The sequence below is a fragment of the Callorhinchus milii genome, unplaced genomic scaffold (assembly GCF_018977255.1).
Source record: "Callorhinchus milii isolate IMCB2004 unplaced genomic scaffold, IMCB_Cmil_1.0 Scaffold2, whole genome shotgun sequence".
Lineage (NCBI taxonomy): Eukaryota > Metazoa > Chordata > Chondrichthyes > Chimaeriformes > Callorhinchidae > Callorhinchus > Callorhinchus milii.
In genome coordinates this window covers 12,648,845-12,663,022 of record NW_024704743.1, presented here as the reverse complement: position 1 = coordinate 12,663,022, position 14,178 = coordinate 12,648,845, and the positions used below count along the sequence as shown (strand labels likewise).

The following is a 14,178-nucleotide window of genomic DNA, read 5'->3' as shown; positions in this document are numbered from 1 at the left end:
ATGGGAAATGAATATTTATTGTTGTCCTCTGGGACATACACTCTGGCAACCCCCTCACTCAAAATAAAAGTAAACTACATAATTGACTAAACCAAGCATGGTTAGCAAATTCTATACATCTTACTAAAACGGAGGCTACTTGGCTCACTCTTAGCTCACCCAGGACTTCAACCTGCAACCTTCTGACTCAGAGACAAGAATCTGACACCTTTATGGTAGAAAATTCATTTGCTAGTAAGTTGTTGATATCATAAAACAGCAATGTTTTGGAGATTTGATGCTTCATTTCAGGTGCCACAATAGAAAGTTGTTGGGAGTCTTCCTAGACATCAAAGATAAATTTCACTATTTACTCCTTAAATTGCTGCTACATCAGGCTATTTACAGACCTACCTATTGTGATATTTGAAAGATCTGCTTTGTCTATTTGTAATATCTCTAATCTTGCCTGTCTCCTTTAGCTGCTGAAAATAGTCACACAGATAATGAGAAGGAGCCTTCAGCAAAACCTCCTGTGCCACTGCCACCCAAAAAGTGTGTTGGTTTCCCAGCTGATCTTGAGGAAACCCTCGCAAAGCACCTCAAACAACCCCCAGCCCTACCTCCCAAGCCACTCACCAGGATTGCCAACCACATAGCTGGTAAGTTGTCTAGAGCTGTCTTTTCAGGTTTTCCTTCTGTATACAATTGGGATTATATCTTTTGATCGGGTTATAGCATGGCTAATATATCATGTTTTAGATGATAGCATGATTGGGACTATATTATAGCTAATTATATCATGAATGTGATGGTGTAATATATGGCATTATATCAATGCAAAGATTATATCATGGGTTTGCCATTATATTTCGGATGGCATTCTATAACAATAACAACTATGTTATTGTTATGTTGGATCAGATATTAAACCAAGATCCCGTCTGCCTGTACTCTGGTGGGTATCAAATATCCATAATACAGTGGAATCCGCTTTTGTCGGACAGGTAAATCGAACAAAATGCCCGGGTGATTCATTTGTATTCTTATCTGTTTTAAAAATGCCAGTTAATTGGACAAAAATCTGGTTAATTCAGGCAAAATGCCGTGCTGGTCACCACTGAATGTACTCACTCGGGCCTTCTCTGTGTCCATTGAACCGAGAGAGACTCCTGGATGTAGATGGGAGGAGTCAAATTGTGATTGACAGTGGACTCCAGCCATTCACAAGCAGCTGGAGTTGTGCTGTCATTCAGTGGAGGAACAGGGAAGAACAAGGGAGGGAATGGGAATCACATAGTGATTGATTGACAGCTGAGCCACCTGTCAATGGCCGAGTCCAAACATTCACAAGTGGCTTCAGTCTGTCAATCACCTCGAAGCCGCCACTAATTGGTCTCCTTCCCATCCAATGGGAACGGCAATGGGAGGGAGGAGGCGCCGCCACTCCTCTGGGGGCGGGAAAGTACTGTTTTGCTGCCAAATAAAGATAAATATATTTTACTGAAATCTGTGAGTATTTTAACTTTAACTGGTTAGTTAACGTTGCTTCAAGTGAAACAACATTATTACATCAGCGCCTTGGGACGTCCTCCTGACGTGAAAGGCGCTCTATAAATGGAATCTTGTTGTTGTTGCTGTTGTACATATTATACAGCGTCGGCAAGGCTCCTCTGTGGGCGGGAATGGTATTTTGGTTAATCTCAGACACCTTTTAAATTGGACAATATGTCAGTACGCACTTGACTGATGCATGCTACACTGAGTCTTTCTGTGGTAGAAAGTGAATCTTTTGTAAACTCCAGCTATTTGTATGTTCATGTAGCATGTAAATTCAATAACTTTTGTTTTACAGAAGTTGATATTCATAGTGTTGAAAGCTGTTAAATAAAAATATTAGAGAATATGAACTATGTGACTGCAGTAGCAGACAAAGTTCAGTGCTTTACATTGTGCATGCTAAACTATGTGGAAGAGGTAGCCTGGATCCTCTGTTGTGGAGGTTATTGTACATTTCACTGTGGATGTTTATTATTCCTTTAAGAAGCATTGAGAGAAGAATGATAGCACAGCAGTCCAACTGTGGGCCTTTGTCTAATCATTTGAGTCTTGATATTGTGGTGTAAAGAAAAGCCATAGTCCTTATCAGAAGAATTAATTTCTATGATAGCTTTGAAAGTGCTAATATAATGTTATCAAAATACTTCATTACACGTACAGATGTCATATTGTCAATTATTGTATTCATTGTTATCTATTTTTATTAACAGCCCAACATTTCTTCATTGAAGCCAATTTACGGTTACATAAGAACTAACAAACATGCAAATTGTACCTAATAAAAATAGTAATGAGCATAGTTTACCATCAGAAACTAACCAAGGGCTTTTCAGCTGTAAAACATAAAAAGTAGAAAATGTTAGCTTTTATTCAATGCGTACTGCATGTGACCACAGTTTGGCTGGACCTATTTAATAGGTTCATGCTTTTTAAACACGCCAGTGGGTCAAATTTGTGATTTTTATGTATCGAATGGACGTAGGCGGTGCCCTTCCCCAAGCTGTTCCTGCTGGGATTTTAGTGAGACATTAGCGCTTTAATAAACACAAACACTGCTGATATCCCGCAGTTAGACATCCAGTGCCAGAGGCCTGGTTTCTCCAACTCTTATCATTCAGAAAAGCCTTAAGCTGGTGGTGAGGACCTGCCTCCAGCCCATTTTGATGTAATAAATTTCACTTGAAGCGCAAATAGTATGTAAGAAATGCCAAGTGTTTGTCACACAAAGTGATGCCAAAGCCTTATCCACATTTTTGCTACCTCCTGCCTCTACCTCTCTAATGCATAGCTCGCAGGTCTCGCCAGTTCCACTATGCAGCTAATCTAAACTCCTCATTGGCACCAAACACCACATATTCATTCTGCCTGTCCTCACCAAGATCCACTGGTCTCTGGCTCCCAACAGATCGATTTCAAGGTCCACATCCTTAATCTCTCCCTCCTAGCCTCTCCATATCTCTCAGAATGTCTCATACCCCAATCTTGGCTTGCCCCCTCTGCTAAATTTACACCCAGAGGGGGTAAACAGAGATTGGGGTATGAGAAATGCATACCCCACTGCACCACCATCAGTGGCTGAGCCTTCAGTTACTATGCCCCTAATACCTGAAACTCCCTAACTCTATCCCTTGGCCTTGCACCCCCCCACTCTCTATCTTTAAATCCCACCTTAAAACCTAGTTCTTCAACCATCCCCATGGTCACCTCCCCTTCTCCTTACCTCAGCATCCAACCCTGTGGAGCATTCCAACAGGTTAGCCTGCATGGAAGATGCTATTATAAATACAGATAATAGTTGCGTATTTGCGAGGATATCAGGGAAATTTGGTGCCCCGCTGTTTAGTTACTGTGAACTCCAACTGTGGCTCAGATGCATTGTCAGTACCAAGAAAAAAGAATGGAATTGTAAAGTAGTCTTTAAGATAATGGTGTGTAACTAACGTCAATGAATCCTTGACAATAGAGATGTGGCAAATTGCTATTTTGCAGCTTGGCATTTCAACCGTCCTAAAACACAAAAATATCTTTGTAACCGCCTTTTTCCAGTCATGTTGCTAATGGTAGACATTTAGATATGTCTTGCACTTTACTGCCACTCAAGTCACTCAACAAGGAGCTAGGGCAGTTGTATATATGGGAAGTCACCAGTAATACACAACATCCATAAAAACAATTCAAATTATGTGTAATAAATTAGGGAGGCTGGATTCTGGAGAGTGAAATTATTCAGAGGCTGTACTCAAACTGAGGAGTTCAGATAACATCCTAAATTGGAAGAGCGAAGCTCGAATAATAATGGATACCATCAGAACCTTGTGACTCGTACCCGTTAGTTCAGTTAATTTATATAATTTTGCCTCTAGGGCCTGTACACAGAAGTCCAGTTGCAGACTAGAGTTTGTCCAGAGCATTGTACAACTTAAGCATGATGTCTGGGGATCCGAACTCAATTGATGTGCAGTGCAGTCTCACCATGTTTGCCTTGTATATTGCTGCCTCACACTGTTTGGACATAGATGCAATGAATCAATAAACACCATTAGGTTGCCTTCAACTTACCCCTTAGTATGTTCTATCCTACCCATGCAATACATGTGTCTCCTATTCCTACTTCCTAAATGCAGAACCTTGCATTGTTCTGTATTGAGCTTTATTTGCCAATGATCATTCCAGGAGCATATTTTGTTTCACTTTGAAGATCTCGGCAGCCTCCTCTAATTCCTCAGTCTCCCCTCCCCCATCGTTGTGTTGCTTGTACTTGGACTTTGTACATCATTTACATATTCAAAGAACAGAAGGCATCCCAGCACAGACACCTGAAGCACCCAACTCTCCCTATTTTGACTACATTTCTCTTAAACCTGCCCTCTTTTCCTTTCAGTCATTACTAATCCACATCCATGTTTTACCCTTGATATCTACAACAACAACAAGAAGATTTCATTTATAGAGCGCCTTTCACGTCGGGAGGACGTCCCAAGGCACTGGACAGTTGGGTCGGGACCCGAGCAGGGGGGAAATGGTCAGGGTGAGGGGAGGGAAGGGAGGGAGCGAAGAGGGGGTAGAGAGAGATGGGAGCTGAAGGCACGGTCAAAGAGAAAGGTCTTGAGACCGGCCTTGAAGGAGGAAAGGGAGGAGGCGGCGAAGGCACTGGGGGATGAAGTTCCAGAGCCGAGGGGCTGAGAGGCTGAAGGCCCGGCCACCGATGGTAGGACGGTTAGGGCGGGGGATGTGGAACAGACCGGAGCCAGAGGAACGGAGGGTACGGGCAAATAAGTAGGGATAGTAGGTCGGAGAGGTAGGAGGGAGCGAGGCCGTGAATGGCCTTGTAGGTGAGGATGAGGATCTTGAATTCGATCCTCTGGGGGATGGGGAGCCAGTGGAGGCGAGCGAGGGTGGGAGTGATGTGGTCCCGAAGCCTGGTGCGGGACAGTACACGAGCTGCAGAGTTCTGAATGACCTGCAGCTTGTGGAGGGAGGTGGCGGGAAGGCCGGCGACGAGAGAGTTCCCATAGTCCAGCCTTGAGGTGATAAAGGCATGGACCAGTGTTTCAGCAGCGTGAGGGGTGAGGTAGTGACGTAGTCTGGTGATCTTCCGGAGGTGATGGAAGGCGGTTCCAGTTGTGGCGCGGATATGAGGAAGAAAGGACAGCTCAGGGTCAAACAGAACGCCGAGGTTCCTGATTGGCTTTGAGAGGTGGAGAGTGCAGCCTTGGATGCTGATGCTATCATCTACTAATGAGTTTGTAAAATAGTCACTTCACCTGCTGCATTGCTGAAAACCTTTTGGTATACGTATACCATGTTGCGCTGTCACCTCTTCAGGTTGGTCAGGTAATATCTACCATTTAATTGAAGCCATGTTGACTGTAATTTACTTGATTATGCTTATACCTAATTTTCCATGTTGCCTCCAGTGATTGATTCCACTTTTTTTTAACTTGAAGTCAGGCAAATTGCATTGCTGGGTATGGCTTTATTCACTTTTTTGACAATGGGAATTACATTTGCTTGATCAAACTCTGGAGCCTATTCAGAACCTCTGCCTTCCTAATGTCAAACTCCCACAGTTTACCAATGTGTTAAGTATCCTCCCGGCTATAAACTTCCACCAGGCAGTCATTTGATATGTTTACCATCTGCTTGCCCTTGTTTTCAACTCCCCTTTGAGTCCCTTAGAATTTAACTTCCTCAATGACTTATCCTCTTGTGGTTATAATATTGTAAGAATATCTTGAAGCTTTGTTTTGCATCTGCTGCATTGTATGAATCCAGTTCTCTCCTGGCTCCCTTAATCNTTTTTTAACCTGCTCATGTACAATAAAACAACTGCAAACAACAGCCATTTGAGGATTCTATTGTTCTATAACTAAGATATAGCTCAGCAAAGAACATCCATCGTATAAATCCGGTTCATCAGCACTCCCAATCAGCAAGTGTCATTTTTGTGCATCTCTGCATGTAATAAATTGGTGACACATCACTCACAGCAGTCTGGAACAAGGCAGTGGAAAATTTAAAAATTATTATTTTTTGCATCTTAACCTTCATAAATAATCAACCAGAAACATTGCATGAGTCAGCATAAAATGTACAGGCGAAAAATAGCCAATTTTGTAAATATCTGTAACATAGCCCAGAGAAACCTCCATTCAAAAAAATTTGCATTTGAATAAAAAAAATAAAACAATGTTCTATATTTATACCAAAGAGACCACAATTCTGGGCAATAGGAGAACAGGAAAAAGACCGACAGCATGTGATCTCCCACATCACTAACATCCCCCATCTCTCACATTGCCCACAATTCTACATATCAGAGCTGTACATCAGCTTTACACAAATCACTCTTCATAGAATCATAGAATTATACAGCACAGAAGGAGGCCATTCAACCCATCATGTCTGTGTCACCTCTTTGAAAAGAGCTATCCAAATCAATCACACTACCCCCCCACCCTCCCCATAGCCTGAAAACTTGCCCTCCCCAAATAATTATCTACTCTCTCAAAAGTTGTTATCGAATTGGCTTCCACCAACCTTTCAGGCAATGCATTCCAGATCCGAACAACTCACAGTGTGAAAAAAAATCTCCTCGCCTCCCCTCTGGTTCTTTTAACTATTTTAAATCGGTGTCCTCGGGTTACCCACCCACCCACCAGTGGAAATAGTTTCTCCTTGTTCACCCTATTGAATCCCCTTATAATTTTGAAAACTTCTATTAAGTCTCCTCTTAACCTTCTCTGCTCTTAAGGAGAATAATCCTAGCTTCTCTATTCTCTCTTGATAACGGAAATCCCTCATTCATGGTACCATCCTGGTCAATCTCCTTTGCACCCTCTCCAATGCCTTGAGTCCTGTAGCTCAATGGTTAGAACACTCGCCTTGCAAGCGAGAGACCTGGGTTCGATTCCCGACAGGGTGAAACATTGGGCAAGTTTCCTTACTTCACACGCCTGATAATAATCCCTCAAAAAAAACAATAATAAATTGGTCATTTCAATCCACGACTGTTCATGGAACACTGCTGTGCGCAATTGGCTGCTGCATTTCGCCCACAAATATACAGTCAATTCACTTTACAGTCTATTCTGTGAAGTGCTTTGGGATGTCTAGAAGACGTGAAAAGCGCTATATCAAATGCAAGGAGTATTATTATTATTATTGACATTCTCCCTAAAGTGTGGTGCCCAGAACTGAACCCAATCTCTAGCTGAGGCCTAACCAGTGTTTTATAAAGGTTCATCATAACTTCCTGACTTTTGTATTCTATGCCCCTATTTATAAAGCCTAGTATCCCGTATGCTTTTTTAACAGCTTTATCTACCTGTCCTGCACCTTCAAAGATTTACTTATATGAACCCCCAGGTCTCTCTGTTCCTTCACCCCCTTTAAGATTGTACCATCAGCTTATATTGCCTCTCCTCATTCTTCCGCCCAAAATGCATCACTTCGCATTTCTCCACATTAAACTTCATCTGCCACGTTTTACCAGTCTATCTATGTCCTCTTGCAGTCTGCTACTATCCTCCTCACTGTTTACTACTTTTCCTAGCTTAGTATCATCTGAAAACTTGGAAATTGTACTCCTTATACCCAAGTCCAGGTCATTTATATAGATCAAAAACAGCAGTGGTCCCAATACCAACCTATGTGGGACAACACTGCACACTTTCCTCCAATCAAAAAAATAACCGTTCACCACCACTCTCTGCTTTCTGTCTCCCAGCCAGTTCTGTATCCATACTGTATCCATTTCTTTAATACCGTGGACTTCTATTTTGCTTACAAGTCACTTATGTGGCACTTTATCAAACGCCGTTTGAAAATCTATATAAACTACATCAACTGCACTACCTTCATCCACCCTCTCCATTACTTCATCAAAAAACTATCAGGTTTGTTAGACACGATTTGCCTTTTACCAGTCCATGTTGACTGTCCTTTATTAACCCATATTTTTCAAAGTGGGAATTTATTTTGTCTCGGGTTTTAGTCTCTAGAAGTTAGGCTGACTGGCCTATAGTTCCCAGATTTATCCTTCTGCCCCTATTTAACAGGAGAGTAACATTTGTAACCCTCCAGTCCTCTGGCACCTCCCGGTGTCCAAGGAGGATTGAAAGATTGTGGCCAGAGACTCTGTTATTTCTACCCTCACTTCCATCAGTAACCTAGGATGCATCCCATCCGGACTGGGAGACCTTGAGCACCGTTAACCTCTTTAGTACCTCCTCTCGGTTTATTCTTATCCAAAATCCCTACCCTTCCTCCTAAACTGTGGCATTGGCTGCATCCTCTTCTTTTGTGAAGACAGGTGCAAAGTGCTTATTCAGTACGTCAGCCTCCACAAGAAGATTTTGTCTTTGGTCCCTAATTGGACTCACCCTACCTTTGACTTATGGTTTATTCTTTATATGCTTATAAAATGTTAGGGATCCCTTTTATGTTACTCGCTAATCTTTTCTCATACTGTCTCTTTGCCCCTTTTATTTCCTTTATCAGTTCTCCTCTGTACTTTCTATATTCTATTTGATTATCTTCTGTATTTTGGACCTGACATTTATCATAAGTGTCCCTTTTTTGTTTTATTTTAATCCCAATTTCCTTATTGGTCCAGAGAGGTTTGGATGCCCTTTGTGGGAATGTATTTGTTCTGTCCCCAAACTATCTCTTCCTTGAAGGCTTCCCATTGCTCATTAGCTGGTTTACCTGCCAATCTTTCTTTCCAGTCCACCTTGGTTAGATCCCTTTTTAACTCACTGAAATTAACCCTCTTCCAGTTGAGTATCTTCACCTTTGATTTTTGCTTGTCCCTTTCCATAAGTACTCTAAACCTAATGATGTGTCCAGATGCTCTCCTACTGAAACCTGCTCCACTTGCCCCACTTCATTCCCCAGAACTAGATCCAGCACTGTTTTCTTTCTCGTTGAGCTGGAAACATACTGATCCAGACACTTAACCTGCACACATTTCAGGAATCCTTCCCCCTCCTGGCCCTTTACACTGTTATTTTGCCAGTCTAGGTTCGGATAATTGAAGTCCCCCATTACCATTACTCTATTGGTTTCACATCTTTCTGAAATCTGCTTGCAGGTTTGCTCGTCTATCTCCTTCTCACTATTTGGTGTTCTATAGTATACACCTAACAGAGTAACAGCTCCATTCCTGCTCCTTAACTCTAACCAAAGGCAGGGCGAAACCTTGGGCAAGTTTCCTTACTCCACACGCCTAATAATAATCCCTCCAAAAAAAAAAAAAACAATAATAAAATTGGCATTTTCAATCTACGACTGTTTGTGGGCCTTTGCTGTGCGCAATTGGCTGCCGCGTTCGCCCACAAATTTACAGTCAATTCACTTTACAGTGTGTTCTGTGAAGCGCTTTGGGACGTCCTTCCGACGTGAAAAGCGCTATATCAAATGCAAGGATTATTATTATTATTATTATAAATAGATTCTGCTTTTGGACCCTCAAGCACATCGTCCCTTTCCAGGGCCGTAACTGTGTCTTTAATCAACATTGCCAGCCCCTCCTTTTCTTCCTTCCTTAACCCTCCTGAATACATTGTAGCCAGGAATATTCAGTTCCTATTCCTGTCCTTATTTGAGCCAGGTCTCTGTTATTGCCACTACATCATAATTCCATGTGGCAACTTGAGTCTGCAGCTCACTAACCTTATTTGTCACACTCCGTGCATTTATACACATGCATTCCAAGACCGACTGAGTCTGCTCTGCATTTCTCCCCTGTCTAGTCCCTCCTTTTTTCTGGATTACTCCTTATTGCATTTCGTCTCTCCCAGCCCTCTATGTAACTTTTTTTTTCCTCTCTGAATCTACATCCTTCCCCCATCAAAATTAGTTTAAACCCTTCCCCACAGTACTAGTTAATCTCCCTGTGAGGACATTGGTCCCAACTCTGTTCAGGTGTAACTCATCTGCCTTGTACAGGTCCTACCTGCCCCAAAAGTAATCCTAAGGTTCCAGGAACCTGAAGCCCTCCTTTCTGCACGAGTTCTCCAGCCATGCATTCATGTGTTGGATCCTGCTGTTTTGATACTCGCTTGGACAAAGCACTGGGAGTAATCCAGAGATCACCATCTTTGAGGTCCTGCTCTTCAGATTTTTCCCAAGCTTCTGATACTCTCCCTGTCGGATCTCAGCCCTTTTTTCCCTACATCATGGATCCCAACATGGACCACGACTTCTGGATGTTTTCCTTCCCCCTATAGAATATTTTGCATCCGTTTTGTGATGTCTTCAACCCTGGCACCAGTGAGGCGACATACCATGTGAGAGTAACATCTTTGCCTTAAGATTTACGCTTCTCAGAGTCTGAAGTTCTGTGCTGTTTTGCTGAAACATCCCCTCATTTAGAAGACACTGATTAAAGAAACTCTGTAACAAGTCCCTACCTGAAGATGTTTGTTACATTTCTCACTTTGTCCTCTGTTCCATAGTTTAAACTTCCTTAATGTTGCAAACTCCTGATGGCCAGTCATAGCTTCTAAACACAGAACAACCGGTCTATGGATTTCTGCAGCATATCCAGCTGCTTCAATGATAAGATAGATTTAATGTATCTTGCAGAAGGAGTTAGCTTAAAAATAATGATAATAATTCCGTTTGATATCGTGCCTCATCATTTTGTCGAGGCATCTCAAAGTACTTCACAGGATTTACTATAAAGTGCAGTCATTGACTGTACAGGCGAATGTGACAGCCATTTGAACATTGTCTCATGAAGTGAATGACCAAATTTATCTTGCGGGATTTTCGACCAGCACACCTGGAGAAATCCACGTGAACAGGCAAATAGGACCTCGGTTTCAAGGTAACCTCTGAAGGACAGCGTCTCCAAGCAATGCAGTACTCTCCCAGCATTGCATCCAAGTATGGGATTTGACTCCACAATCTGCTGACTCGGAGGTGCGAGTGCTACCATTTAAGTCAGACTGACACCTTGAAAGACTGAATGGCTTTTCTCATTCCATAGTTTGTTTTACAACTGGGACCTTAGGAATTAATTCACTGTGTGTATCGCACAAAAACATGCATTGATGATGTTCCCGTTTGCCTTTGGTCACTGCCTTGCGGCAGTTTGAAAGGTGATGAGTGTTATCTTCAACCCCGTGGAATATTGACATTCTCCAGTGCACTAAGGCTCAAGTCTTCTGTCTGATGGAAACACATTGATTTCAACGTGACAGATCAGAGGGCTAAATCTCAGTGATGTCATAAGCTTTCAAGTAAGTGCAACCAAAAGGCAAAGAACATAAGATTGACTCTTTTCATTTTTAGATTGTAGTTGAAAATCGAGGCCTAGTAAGCCAGTTGTGCAAAAATTGTGTGGGCAGCAGGAGTTACAGATATCCTTAAAATAAAAGGATTATTGCTAATTTTATACACTATTTAAGAAATTATTATTGGTAGTTGTTAACTACAGAACAAATTGTTTTCAATGGTTAATTACAAATTCGCTCTGTACAGGTTGTTTACACAAAGTTTATACAGCCTGCATAATAGACGCCCAGTGTGAAGATTTGTTGTGCCTTCAAGTGTGATCTCTGATGTTTCTGTCTCAGTTTTCTTGTGGATATTTTCAGATACTTGCAATAGTTCAGGTATTGTTCATGTGATACTTTGTGCAGTTAAATGCAGCAGTATGAGATTTCAACAGTGATGTTGAGAAAATTCCGAAATAATAGACAGAACAGCACTTGTATCCTTGACAGGTTTCAGGAAGATTGTAAATAGGTTTTTGCAACTTAAATGTCCCATCAGATTTAATTAGAATTGTATGAGCATTTTGCTAATTGTGCCAGCACTTTTTATGGGCCATTATAATGACTGTGCTTTTCATAAGAGTAGAAGTCAGATTTTCCTTATTAAGAGAGACGCGGTTTTGTGGTTTACAGATGATTAGATGGGGAGAGGCAGGCTGACATTTTGGAAAGTGTCTAATTGGATGATAGGCACTTGTGTTGGTATCTTCAGGACAACAGTGCTTGTACGCTCCAGTTCCTTCAGTTTGAAAGCTGTTGTCATAAACGTCCAGAGCATTTTAGACTACAGTTAGTGTTATTTTACACTCTGCTTCTTATTCTTTTATTTCTGAGTTATCCCTACCCTTGTTAATGGTTCTGTCATCATTTATTTTAAATGTGTTGTCAAATTTATAATTGGCTGTTGCATTGAAATGAAGCCCTGCTGTACTACAGTATAATGCAGGGTGCAGAAAGCGCTTCTATTGCTGTGAACTGCTGGAGTGCAGCAAATTCAATATAGCACCTTTCGCATCGGGACAGTATCTCAAAGCATTTCATAGTGCTGGATGTGCACCCCGGCGAGAAGGAGGGGGTGATGTAGGAGACAAGGTGGAGGGGAAAGATGACTGAAAGTGCTTTGAAAGAGGTATATTTTAAATGTTTTGCCCATGTAGCAAATTTCAGACCATTGTTAAATCCAATTTTAAAAAAAACCTTTGTAACTAGATGCATGGAAATGTTTTCCTATATAGTGCAGTTCGTGAATATGAAGACAGATTTACCCTGTAGATTGATTTCTGTTAGTTACTGGATAGCAGCTACTCAAACAAACACATGCCAACTGAGACCTTAACATGTCACCAGAGAAGAGACTTTCATTGCATCTGCTTGGACAGGATTCAAGACACTGAAAGGACACTGTTTGATTATAGTCTCACTTTACATTTGATCGGTGTTCCTCATCCCTCCTATTCTGAACTCAGCGCTGTAGGGAAAGCGTAAACATGTTTCATAATTAATCATTTATTTTTACGAGCTGTTGCCTTGATCCATATTTCCGTCTGTTCTTCTTTTTAGACTCAGGCCAGCCTGTGAAGTTACCTTGCATGCCACCTATGAGGTTATCTCCGCCTCTACCACCAAAGAAAGTGATGATTTGCATTCCACATCAAGCCAGCGATCCTTCATTGACATCCTATTCTGCAGCACAGAAAGTCTCCCATCAGCCTCTGGGACAGCAACACCATCAATTACTCCCTTCCCAGCTCGCAGCTCATCAGCACCAGCTGCAGTACGGAGCTCCACACTCTTCAGCTCTATCCAGCGGACTATCTATCCACCCGACAGTACCTTCTAGTAAAGTGATAGAAGAGCTCAACAAGACTTTAGCAATGACAATGCAAAGGTTGGAAAGGTAATGTGCCATCCTTCATTTGTCCTTGATTTGCACAACTTTTGAGCTCGCACAGAGCAAGTGAAAACACAAACCCAAATGTGTAAGTACGAAAGACTGACAGGCGGACTATATAAGTATTATATGTGCTGAATATATTATTAAATCAGTATCAGAGAGAATAAGAGGAGCATTAGGTCCAGGGAATATAAGAATCCACACTTATGCAAAACGGAACTGGTTCCATTGAAGCAAAATTGGCAGAGTTGAACTTGATGTCTACAGTTCGAACATCTGAAAATATCTGGCAGAATTCAATGCAGGCTCATTCATACAAGAACTAAAGCTTGCTGGAGGCCAAAGGAAAACCAGCACATTCTCAGAATTGAGTGCTGCAGCAATCCTAAACACATACATAGCACTGATGGATGAGGACAAGATGAGGAGATGTGTACACACGAGTGGAGATAGCAACTGGGGAGAAAAGAGCAAATGAAAGTGAGCCAGCATCTAGGTCAGCTAAGGACAGATTATTTTATGTTGAAACAATAAGTACAAGGGTAATAGTAATAATCCTTGCATTTGATACAACGCCTTATCAAGTCTTTGAGATGTCTCAAAACGCCTCACAGAATAAACTGTAAAGTGGATTGACTGTATATTTTGTGGGCAAGAAGTGGCAGACAATATTGCCAAACAGGTAATAAGCATGTTAAACAAAGTAGCAGTTACTGTTACTGATAAATGACAGGTACTAATTTGTTAGTGTGACTGTTGGCTAGAGTGGCAGGGTAACAGCATAGTGTCGCTGACACTCTCTTTAAAGGCATTGAGTAAACTGCGGGATACATTTTGGGCCAGGAATAGGTTTTTTTGTCTGGCTTTTGCCAAATTTAAATTTGAGGAACTTTGGGTTCAGAAATTGCTTTAGTGCTCAACCTGGCAGAATTCAATGCATACAAGAACTAAAGGTTGCTG

General features: G+C 41.7%; 1 protein-coding gene across 2 annotated transcripts in view; it reads left to right on the top strand.

Annotated features, from left to right (window-relative positions):
- The window catches only part of LOC103187041 (phosphatase and actin regulator 1), a 173,611-nt gene that overhangs the window by 135,671 nt on the left and 23,762 nt on the right, over nucleotides 1–14,178 (top strand). For both annotated transcript variants that reach the window (XM_007906373.2, XM_007906372.2), the window contains exons 5-6: nucleotides 462–641; nucleotides 12,885–13,221. In XM_007906373.2, the coding sequence (XP_007904564.1) occupies nucleotides 462–641; nucleotides 12,885–13,221 (517 nt within the window). The remainder of the gene's footprint in view (nucleotides 1–461; nucleotides 642–12,884; nucleotides 13,222–14,178) is intronic.